This window comes from Ictalurus punctatus, chromosome 17 (genome assembly GCF_001660625.3).
Source record: "Ictalurus punctatus breed USDA103 chromosome 17, Coco_2.0, whole genome shotgun sequence".
Taxonomy (NCBI): domain Eukaryota; kingdom Metazoa; phylum Chordata; class Actinopteri; order Siluriformes; family Ictaluridae; genus Ictalurus; species Ictalurus punctatus.
In genome coordinates this window covers 9,590,163-9,602,602 of record NC_030432.2, presented here as the reverse complement: position 1 = coordinate 9,602,602, position 12,440 = coordinate 9,590,163, and the positions used below count along the sequence as shown (strand labels likewise).

Here is a 12,440-nt window from a genome sequence, read left to right as displayed (position 1 = left end):
CGACTGTATTTCACATGCACGTTCTCAAGTCACTGCTGATGCGGAACAAACAGAGAATGGAGATCAAATCTAGGCGACATATCACAATGTGTAATCACCTGACATGACTGGCACTGACGGGCTGCATGAATGTGCAGTACAGTCTGGGCTAGAATGAAATCAGCCCTTACTTCACTTCTACTTCTTCATACCAGTCTGTGTATTTTGCTTGCGGTTGTGCTCGGTTCCAAAATAATCCGTATTTGTTAACGCCAAATAATCTGAAACCTTATATTGATGTCTTATTATCTTTGAAAGACAGGGTGCTTAGTGCTGCTAGCCCATTTATACCAGCCACCCCTGCCACTGGTGAAGCTATAGATCAACTAGGAAGCCAATACAGTAATCAAGTAGTCATTATGCAGCTATTAATTTTACACCAAGGAACTATCAGATATTCTACGAGTGCAGCGATGTCCAAAAACATAATTAGGTGCTGCCACCACTTAGAGCTCGTGCCACCCCACGTCTAAACAGAGTACTGGAGGATGGTGCTCACGACATACAGAAACACAGTACTACAGTCTCACATACAAGGATGGTGGTCTAAACCCGCTCACAATTCATCCATGAAGCAGAGCACTAAGCCGTTATATTATTTTACTGAATGCTCGAATCTGACAGGTCAGAAAGTGTGCACTATTTCTGTTTAATAGCACAGGTAGCTCTGGCTTTAACATGAACGACAGGTTAATGTTCTGATATGTTATTGTTTCTATAGTAACAGATCATACACAAGGACTTGTACGGTGGACGCTTCAAGACTAGTAATAAATAGATTTTAAAAAGCGTCGTTGTTTTTCTTATATAAGTTGTTCTTATAATCATTGATGTGGTGAAGTTTTTGTTAGGAGATGTTTATTTAACATCTATGGATGTTATGTTGCTGCTAAGTTTTCTCCAGGAGACGACTCTCTGTGGTCATTCAAATTCCCCCATTTGCACCTTATCTATCATGGCCATCATATCAATAAGCTCAATCACTCTTCTCTCCATCCATCCATTCTCTATACTGCAGGAGTATTCTCTATAACCTGGAGCCTATCCCAGGATGCATCAGAAACATGGCGGGGTACACCCAGGATGGGGTGCCAATCACACACTACGTACACTTTGGACATGCCTTTGGACTGGGGCAGGAAACACCTGGAGACACAGGGCAATGGCAGGAATCGAACCCACAACCATGGAGGTGTGAGGTGGACACGCTAACCAATAAGCCACTGTGCGCCACACTCTTCTCTTCTCTGAAGAGACATTCTGGTGCACTATGGCTGCCTACGCATCGGGTGGTGGTGGAGGAGATTTCCCCATACACGGTAAAGCACTTTGAGTGCCTAGAAAAGCGCTAAATAAATCTAAGGAATAATAATAATAATAATTATTATTATTATTATTATTATTATTATTAGTAGTAGTAGTAGTAGTAGTAGCATTATGCATTCCGTACTTCTCAGACAAAAGATAGGCTGCGTTTTTGTGTGTGTTAGAGAGAGAGCATTAGAGAGAGAGAGAGAAAGAGAGAAACTGGTGAGGAATCGAATTGACTGTTTATTGCAGCTATAATACTGTACACACTCCAGACCACATCGTTACACAAAATGAATGCACTTCCAGGTGTTAGTGGCACTCCGCTTGCACGTCACACTGTACAGCACGGTCTGTTGTGTGTTGTTTCTTACATATCGGCAAAACAACTGTGTCTTGGACGGGGTGCCAGCCCATCACACACACATTCACACACACATTCACACACTACGGACAATTTTGGAAATACCAATCAGCCTACAACACGTCTATGGACTAGTGAAGGAAACCGGGGTACCCTGAGGAATTCCCCGAAGCACGGGGAGAACATGCAAACTCCATGCACTCAGGGTGGGGGGCAGGATTCGAACCCCCAACCCCAGAGGTGCGAGGGAAACTAAACCACCATGTCTCCCATGTAGCATTAGGTTCTAGGTCTTTTCTGTAAATGTGTTTGATAAAGGTAGTAAAAGGTAATCATTCACAGGAAACAAAATAAAGAAATGAAATAAATTGTCATTATGTCTATAAATTATGTATATATACGTTTTATGTACTGCAATACATTTTATGTACTACCTTATAAAGCTCATTCATTCGCTCGTCTGTGTAACTGGACCTCATAAACAACAAATCTAGATTTTCTTCTAAGATGTGTGAATTAACACTGTGTTGCTGACAAACACATGACACAGCACCGGAGGCATGTCCTGTTGCTCTGCTGAAGAAAGATTTATCCTGAACTCCCCTTTCTGTCTCCAGCATGTCCCAACAGATGAGAATAAAATGTTCTGAACTGTTCTCAGCTTCACTGAGATCACGAATAATCCACGTGGAGATTTCTTCCGATACTTCAACGAACAATCTGCACTGGAGACTTTGGCAATAAACCTACGCTAGAACTGGGAAAATAGATTTGAAACATATTCTCATTTACGTGAAACTTGCAAAGCGCAGACTGGCAAGAATCTGACAGGAAAGCTCTGTTAATGCTCCAGTACTAACTCAGACACTCAGTCTACTGCAATACCACAAAGTATGTTGATACTGGAAAAGTGGTATTTGCTTCTTACATCTACAGCGATGTAGTCTGAACTAAGAGGCCCTCGCTACAGATTTTATGTGTCTGGACCACTGCAGAAATGCATCACTGGTAAGACAAGAAAAGATGTGAAACATGAACTATTTAAAACATGACTGACTTTGGTCAAATGATTCAATTATGCTTATCAAGACACAATAATAGCCTTTCCCGGTGTAAACAATACAGCTCATTCACTCACTGATTACTCTTCTCTTCTACCATTTAGATGAACAGCCTAATGTCGTGTACTGGCCTGGTTCAGTGCCTTATATGTAGCCTGAATGGAATTGGTCCTAGATATTCAGAGCATTAACAGGAGATTAAAGTGTGTTGCACTCAGATGTGCACTTCTGAATATTCCCAGACGTGCAGACTAATCTACGAAATCCAGACAACTGACTTTGAAATAAGACAGACATTGCTCCAATGAATTAAAATAGTACTTGGTCCCTTTAATACTGTTTCCTTTCTTTTGTGTGTGTGTGTGTGTGTGTGTGTGTTGGAATTTTTTCCCCTCATTTTTGCTTTTTCTTCCAATTTTTCCACTGGCTCCGAGTTTGGACACTTTTTCCACGATTTCAGGGGTTTGAAAAAAAGGGTGTACTTGAAAATATCAAGTGGCGATATATGTAGCTGAACACTTTGTCCAGAACATTCCACCATATGGTGTCACCCAAACTCAAGCTGAGTACACAAATTATCAATCTGTGAAAAATATGGCAACATCCATCCATCCATCTTCTACCACTTACTCCTTCTTCAGGGTCAAGGGGAACCTGGAGCCTATCCCAGGGAGCATTGGGCACAAGGCGGGGTACACCCTGGACAGGGTGCCAGTCCATCGCAGGGCACAATCACATACACACTCACACAACCATTCATACACTACAGACAACTTTAGACTCACCAATCAGCCTACCATGCATGTCTTTGGACTGGGGGAGGAAACCGGAGTACCCGGAGGAAACCCCCGCAGCATGGGGAGAACATGCAAACTCCGCACACACATGACCCCGGCGGGAATCGAACCCCCAACCCAGGAGGTGTGAGGCAAACGGGCGAACGTGCTAACCACTAAGCCACCGTGCACCCAGGAAATATGGCAACACTTGGATAAAAAATAAATTAAAAAATGTTTTTGCTTGCCAGTCCTGTAATTTTGCTTCATATTTTTGTCACTTAATCACAGTAAACCGCAAAGTACGTTCTGTTACAGTCCTTTTTCTAATTCAGCACCAGTTACTTGAACACCATTAACGCGTACGATGCGACACTTCAGTGCCATACGTCTGAACAGTGACTCAACATTCTTTCCACCTGGAACAGTTCCCCAGGATACATTTGTACTCAGTCTTTTAGAGATATTCTTGGTTTGATTTAGCACATAAAGCACTGTGTGGAGATACTATTGCTGTATTGAACTGCTATATATTTACAACAGTCCTAATATGCTCAAGAATAACAGTATCCTTTAAATACCCAGGTTTAAAAATGACCTCTCTTTTGATAATCTTACATTCCCTTTCCCAAAATAATGTCAGCGGGCAATGAATCTGCACTTACGTATCGTCGCAACAGTGCCCCTTAATGGAGCTCAAGTGCAAAAAAAAACAAAAACCCCACAGACAACACTGATGTTTAACTGAGAGTGCAGGAAAGCTTACCGGTTTCAATGTCTCCTCCCTGAGCGGCGAACTGGAGCGTCCGATGGAGGTGGAGAAACGGCTGCTGCTGCTGCTCAGGGCGTCCTGTGTGGAGCTGCGTGACATCCCGAAACCTGAGCGCAAGCTGCTGCTGCTGTAGGACTCGGTGGCATCATTTGTCCGGCTCCTGTATGCCTGCTTCAGACTGCTGCTGCTGCTGGACGTGTCACTGAGGGCGAGCGAGGACAACTCCCGTGTCAGGTCGCTCTGACTAACTGACTTTCTTCGGTTTAGGGAGACACTGGATGACATGGGAGAGGTGGAGAGGTAGCTGGTCTGTGCCGGCGAGTAGTCGTAGGCCGAGTAGGCTGAGCCACCATTCAGTCCTGAACTGTAGCCCTTTAAGGGCGTGCGACTCAGGCTCTCGCTGCGCCGGCCGCTCAACAGGTCAGTGCGAGGGATAGGACGGCCACGCTCAGGCTCTGAGGAGCTATAATTCCGTGTGCGACTGCCGCTTGAGCTTAAGTAGCTAGAGCTGGAGTACGCTGTTGAGGGGGCTTTGTATGAGAGCTTGTCCCGATCGTAAGTCCCGAGCGAGGGCGTCAGGGAGGAGCTGTATGAGCTATAGTGGCTGGTATAAGAGGAGCCAGCATAGCGCTTGGCCGTGGAGGAGACGCGAGACATTCTGAGAGCTCGGACAAAGGAGAGACAGTGACAGGCCGCATCGACTGCAAAACAAGAATAATAATCACCTTTATTTTCATTTTATTTTGCCTACTCAGGGTTACTTTACAATATTCAATAATAATAACAACTGTAACAACAATAATAAATCATCATCAATATTACTAATCATTAATGACAAAGGTGATTATTATGAATGAATGAATGAATAACACAATTTTACCGTTAATAATGAATTAACCGATCAATTTATAAATACAAAAAAACCAAAAGAATTTGGTTTCTACAATATTCATGAATATTTTACAATAGAAACAGCACTAAAACGTCGTATTTATTAACGTCAAGTCGAACAGTCAATCTCTCACTCACCAAACTGTAACAAACTTCCAATCGGAAACTATACGATCACCGGCTAAACATATTGGACACCCTGGTGTATTGAGAGTCCTGTGCTCTTAAAACCATTCAGTTATTGATAGACATCACATGATTATTTTGAACATGGCACGTATGATGTGCGTGTGTAAGCAGGGCTAGATTTTCTAAGGTGTGGCATTGTGAAGCTTTGCTCCACCCACATTCTTCCAGGGAGGTCTGATGTGACTCGGGCCTGTGCACTGCAGACTCTGCTGCTTTTTTTTTTTTTTTTTTTGTGTGTGTGTGTGTGTGTGTGTGTGTGTGTGTGTGTGTGTGTGTGTGTGTGTGTGTGTGTGTGTGTGTGTGTGTGTGTGTGTAACATGAGAGTCTCCTGAGCAGAGCTGTATGTTAAGGTGGCACAGCCTGTTCTCATGGAGAGTCAGGCTCTTGTTCGGGAGCCACAGCGGTGTCTGAATAAATAAAACTATCTGGTGTTGTTGATCCGTGTCGGGTTCAGTAAAAAGGCTCCTATTTCTTTAACTGCTCTCATTCGGGGTCTCTTTGCTCTCACTCTCTCGCTCCCTCGATGGCATGCATGCACATTTGCTGTCTTTCCTCTCTCTGCCTCTCTCTCTCTCTCTCTCCAAAGAGGCATCAATAATTCAGCACTTAGTTCTGGGGTAGGTAGCACTAGAGGCAGACCAAAACACATGGCATACTAAGACTAGAGTTGAAAAAAATCCTCACCACAGAGGATACAAAAACCCGTAAGTCAATTTACTACGCTAATAGTTCCCTTAGTTCCCTTAGTGTCCAAAGTAAACAAAAACTAACCGATAGCATGCAGCATTGTAGTCAGTAGCTAAGATACGTTTCCAAGCAAAACTATCCTAAAAACATACAGACTTATTTGCCTAGTTTATTATACGCTCTGACCTTTGATATAAATTCAGGATATCTCTCCTGTTCTACACTGTACAAATATATTGATCAAAAATCTATTAATTTATGGCCAAAGGGCTTGTTGCTGTTGTTTACTACATAAATTCATTCATTCATCTCCAATAACTGCTTTATCCTGGTCAGGGTCATGGTGGATCCGGAGCTTATCCCGGGAGCTGGGCATGAAGCAGGAATACACCCTGGATGTCCATCGCAGGGCACAATGCATACACACACACTCAATCACACATAGGGGGAATTAAGAGTAGTCAGTTTGGCTGGGAGGAAACCAGAGAGTACCCGGAGGAAACCCCACACAGACAGTAACCCGAGCTCAGGTCTGAATCGGGAACCCTGGGTTCTCTTTTAATATAAGTCGTTTTACCATTTGCCAAATGATTTGCTAATTTTTTTTAGATGTTCTAAATGTTGTTTTAGATGTTCACTTCTTTTCGGACACTTTTGACCAATTCGATGTGTTGACGCGATTTCCGCCGTAAACAGGAAGTCGGGGCGGGAAATATCAAGTGGCTCCTCACCCTTATGAAATAGCCAATAGTGTTTACCTTACCTCACAGCCTGGTCTATAAGTCATACTTCACAGTCAGTGCCGAGGATTTTAATAATGTCGGTTGTGGGACACTTCAGATTCTAGAGAGCATTTGATTGGAAAGAAAATCAAAAGTGCAGAATGATGCCACCAAAATTGCTGATCCATATTGGTGGTAGAGGGAGAGAGAGACTGTGAATTTTGAATGCATACAGTACATCTTCTAAATGCGAAATGTGTCTTTGTTATGGAGCACACTAGCTTATAGGTAACCTTAAGGCTAACATATTCATCCTAAAAGCCACAAAACCTCCATTACCAGTTTGTAACAAAACAACACAGATAACACTGCAGCTGGAGATTATAAAGAATGTTACACAAAAGCAGGCTAAACGATAATCGAAACCAGAGGCGTCCAGTCAAAAAACAACAAAAACTTGTCAAGTATTCAGTAGATAAACATCAAGCCAATTTCTAAGCATACCAGAGCAAGCTACTACTGTACACACTGAAGTAATGAAGTTTCAAAAATACTAAACCAACACAAGACACTCTGGAGGAATTTAATCCTTTCTTCACAGACCTGGAGGTGTTCTTTTCAGAACATAAACAATGCTTGTGGGCAGCATGTTCAGTACTTAAACCAAAAGTCTCAGGCATCTCTATATTTACTTGGGAATATGAGCAGATAAGAGCTTGTGGTGTCCTTCATGGCCAAACTAAAGCCTTAGGTCAAGCTGTGAGTCTCTTCTCAGCTAAACCCAGCCTGCTGAGGCCAAATACACCCTGCATCTAAAATCACAAACTTTAAATGTGTACAACTTTGCATGTTTGTTCTCTTTCTAGCTCTATTTGTAGCACAAAACAGTAAATACCACATGAAACACTGGTATTAAATTATATTTACATTAGTCATGCACTTAAAATGATTATGAGTCACTCAGAAACCTGAAAACATACGTCCGGTTTTTTCATTAATTTTACTGACTTATATATTCATTCGTATATTCATTTAATTTAATAACCTAGAAAAGCTCATTTGGCTGATGTGATCTAAGAAACAATGTGTTCAGAAAAAATCTGCGACCCTCATCATTCGTTGCGTATGTGATCAGTGCCACTCGCTTCTCCGCATCACGTATGTTGGAGACAGGTGTTAGGTTAAGGGGTACCTGCTGTACGTTGAGCTGTTCTCAGTTCCAGTCAGTGGAAAAACAGAGGGTGCAGCTTGTCATATGTCCCATCCAACTTTCAATGCTCAATCCTGGAGAATTATAAAAACAACAACAACAACAACAACACACAAACAGTCAACATATATCAGGCCTTGAGAGCTTTGTTCAAACAAAGAAAAAAGATAAAAAGAGACAAGAAGACTATAATGTAGTCCAAGATAAGATATGAAGTCAAACTAATACATTGATATGCAATAAATTTGGATCAGCAGTCAGTTTGTCTCCTAAATTCCAGTAGCACGAGAAAATAAAATGTTGGTTGTTTCTATGTGAACCATCTGTGTGATATCGAAATATTATCAAAAACGGCACACTTCATGTTCAGAGCACAGCTGGAATACTTCAGAAATCCCTTGGTAAACAAACATTTTTAAATAAAACGTGACATAAAAGTAACGCCACTTGATTCCATTTAAAAATAAATAATCCTACATGGTTCTCAAAGAGCAAATTCTGGATTTTAAGAAAAAGTACAAAGTAATAAAGTACTTTATAGAATGGCTTTGAGGCTCACCAGTGGCGCATTTTGCAGTTAGACGGTGTGTCGTTTTGGAGGCTGTTACCCAAGAGTGAGAAGACCAGGAGGATTGCATGAGCACAGTGATCCAGAATGCCAGAGATCGTGTTACCCTGATGGTAAATATAGCTGTTGCCTACGACCTCGCGCGGTCACTCAACACTTAGTGGCATTCCAGTCTGCTCTTAAAGGACTAGCATTAATGCTTTTTATGGGCAGGTGAGTGGTGCATGACTGCATGTTGGGGTAAGTGTGCACTGGACTGAATTCCAAAATAATAGCATATACACCAATCAAAACCACTGAAAGATGACATGAATGATATTGATTATCTCTTTACAGTGGTATCTGTCAAGGGCAGCAAGTGAACAGTTAGTTTTCAAAGTTGATGTGTTGGAAGCAGGAAAAATGGGCAAGCGTAAGGATCTGAGCGACTTTGACAAGTGCTATATTGCAATGACTAGACGACTGGGTCAGAGCATCTCCAAAACAGCAGGTCTTGTGGGGTGTTCTGGTATGCAGTGTTTAGTACCTACAAAAAGTGGTCCAAGGAAGGACAACCAGTGAACTGACGACAGCGCCATGGGCAGCCAAGGCTCACTGATGCATGTGGGGAGTGAAGGCTAGCCCGTCTGGACCGATCCTACAGCAGTGCCCATGCTGACCCCTGTCCACCACCGAAAATACACCCCTTCATGGCAACGGTATTCCCTAATAGTAGTGGCCTCTATCAGCATGATAATGTGCCCTGCTGCACTAAAAAAAAATTGTTCAGGAATAGTTTGAGGAATGTGACAAAGAGTTCAGGCCGTTGACTTGGCCTCCAAATTCCCCAGATAACAATCAGATCGACAATCTGTGGGATGTGCTAGACAAACAAGTCTGATCCATGGAGGCCCCACCTCGCAACTTACAGGACTTAAAGGATCTGCTGCTAAAGTCTTGATGCCAGGTACCACAGCACACCTTCAGAGATCTTGTGAAGTCCATGCCTCGATGGGTCAGAGCTGTTTTAGTGGCACTGGGTGGGACCTACACAATATTAGGTAGGTGGGTTTAATGTTATGGCTGATTGATGTACATGCAGATCAGAAGTAGTTAAGTGACAAACGCAATGACAATAAATTGTCAAATGACAAGTGTGTCTCATTCAGCTATCTACAGATGGGCAACAAATTAAAGAAAAAAAGAGCAGTCTACAGGATAACAACGTCCCCACCCACAGTGCATGAGGGCTGAATGAATGGCCGATGAGGATAAAAATGACGCAAATCATACGCTCTGGCCTTCACAGTATTTTGGACTGACACACACTCCACCACCATCATAAATCACAGAGTGAAGAAAAATCTTCTGGAAGAATGCTGTTCATCCTTCCAGTACAGTTCCAGAGACTTGTACAAAACTATATGCCAATTTATTCTGTATTCTTTCTTTTAATTCGTCACCTGTATGTATTTGCTCTTTGATTCCAAGACATGGCAAGGCATTACATTAGGGATTCAGGGATTTTAAGTTGCATACGTATGACGTGCACTATCTATATACCATTAATATTATTTTAGTAGTTAAAGAATCAGTTAAAAATCAGAGGTGCTGCAGCACCCTCAGCAAACATGCTTGAGTGTTCCTTGTTTTCGTTACCACGTTTTTGCCTAATAAGAATCTTTGGCAAAGCTACACTGGATTATTTTATACAGTCACAGACTCAAAGCAGAAACCCGCAGTAGGAGTTTTCGATGTGGTAGTCTAGCCATCTCAATTTGGCTCTTGTCAAAGTCGTTTGGATCCTTCAACTTGCTCATTTTTCCTGCTTCCAACACATCAACTTTGAGAAGTGACAGTTCACTTGCTGCCTAATATATCCCACACCTTGACATGTGCCATTGTCATTGAGATAATCAATGTTATTTACGTCCCCTGTCAGTGGTTTTAATGTTATGGCTGATACATCCCTACTCATCCCCTTAAGACCAAAGCTCCTGGAGGTATTAGATGAGGGTGTTATGTAGATGTGCAGGTAAATAAATGCACTGCAACCTGACAAACTTGGAGCAGCTTAAAAGCTTTGCAGCAGCAGCAGCAGCAGCAGATCTCACTGGGGGAAAACCTTGATAGAAATCCAGGCAAACAGTAAACTGCACTGCAGTGAAAGACCCATTAAAGCACACCTATTATGGATGTTCAAATATTACCTTTCATGTAGTGTGTTATATATCCGTTCGTGAATGTAAAAAGTTTGTAATGTTTCAAAAATCATTGAGATATTGACTACGTTTACGTGGACAGCAGTAATCTAATCATTGACCTTATTCTGAATAAGACAATATTGTGATTAAGGTGTTTACATGAGTTGCTTTTAGAATATCAATTTCATGTTCCCGTTTTACATGTTATAGAACATAGATCGTTTAACGTCACACGTCATTACGTCCCCACGCCACGCGGTCCGACGTCCCTCCAGAATTTCACGTATCAACATAAAGTACGTCTTCATTTTGGGTGTTCCATTTTTTATTTTACGAAAACTTCAAGTGCAGTTAATTATTTGTCGTGCTATACGTGCAAATAGACGACTGCTTGAAGCCACGGGCTGCATCCAAAACCACATATTTACCTACATATATTTCTCCTATTATATAGCAGGTAAGTACGTGGTTTCGGACGCAGCCATTCTACCTTGTTTAGCATCAAACGGTTGAGCACTGCCGTGTGTGATCGTGTCCTATCGCAAAATCTGGTGAAAACTCCCACACGATGTTAATAGTGTGATTAAGGTGTGTACATGTCTGTAACGCACGTCGATAATGCGATTAAAACAGGAGTACTCCACGCGTCTTAATTCGATTTGTGTTTACTTCGAGTATGACTTTAACCGGATTAAGGTCATCAATAATCGCTGTTTACATGGTAGTTTCTTAATCAGAGTATTATCTTAATAGGAATATTGTTGTCCATTGAAACGTACTGATTGACTCTCAAAATCAGGAACCGATTCTGAACAGCTGAAACGAGTCATCAGTAATTCCAGATTTGCTTCCTGTACTAACTTACATAGGTTTGTACCAAAAAGCGTTACACAACAGACTGGGACATCTGACCAATCAGAGCAGAGTATACTCTCTGAAAGGAGGAGTTTAGAATGAATCCTTTAGAACGGATCATTTAACGAGTCGTTTGTAACACTGAGAGGAAAAGGTAATGCTGCAGTTTAAATTATGAACACATTAAAGTGTTTTTTGGACCTTGGATACATGTAAATCTATTGTATGATAAGTTTAAAACAAAATTAGGCACGTTTCAAAATCATAAAGGGTGCGCTTTAATGCTGTGATTAATTAACTCCATTAAACTATCTGTGCAGTTAACAATGTTAGGAGATTAATATTATAATCTGATATAAAACAGTAAAACCTCAAAGAATTATTGCTTCTTAGGCATGAAGCTTAAACAGCCCTTATCCTATAGCTATAAAGCTTTCTCTAGGACATTAGTTGTGGAGAAAAAGGAAAGCTAATCCGTTTCAATCACACACACACACAGACACACACACACGCGCGCGCGCGCACACACACACACATCTTAGCAGGCTAACTGCAAACCGTGGGAAGTATGTGCGGCACAGCATTACTCACCACAAAGTGCACTGTATCATCTTCCTGTTCTCCTCCAACACACACAGCTCCCTCACACTCTACTCCGCCATTTTAACCTCCTACAAACACATCACGCAGAAATGATACACAAAGCCACATCGCTAATACACCAATATGGGAATTTAACGCACCTTGGCCTGTGTAAAATTCCAGGCTGTTGTGTCCTGATAACGGTTCTCTCACTTTAACTCTGACGTCAGAGG

At 41.9% G+C, this 12,440-nt stretch overlaps 1 protein-coding gene across 4 annotated transcripts in view; it reads right to left on the bottom strand.

The window, feature by feature from the left end:
- The window catches only part of usp2a (ubiquitin specific peptidase 2a), a 28,621-nt gene extending 16,181 nt beyond the window's left edge, over window positions 1–12,440 (bottom strand). For 2 of the 4 annotated variants that reach the window (XM_017490293.3, XM_047161343.2), the window contains exons 1-3: window positions 8,579–9,613; window positions 8,002–8,093; window positions 4,315–5,021 (exon numbers count right to left, since the gene is read on the bottom strand). In XM_017490293.3, coding sequence (XP_017345782.1) covers window positions 4,315–4,977 — 663 coding nt within the window. In that variant the 5' untranslated portion in view covers window positions 4,978–5,021; window positions 8,002–8,093; window positions 8,579–9,613. Of the gene's footprint in view, window positions 1–4,314; window positions 5,022–8,001; window positions 8,094–8,553; window positions 9,614–12,216; window positions 12,297–12,368 lie in introns of those variants that run through there. The other 2 variants (XM_017490292.3, XM_017490295.3) reach the window with 2 other exon arrangements.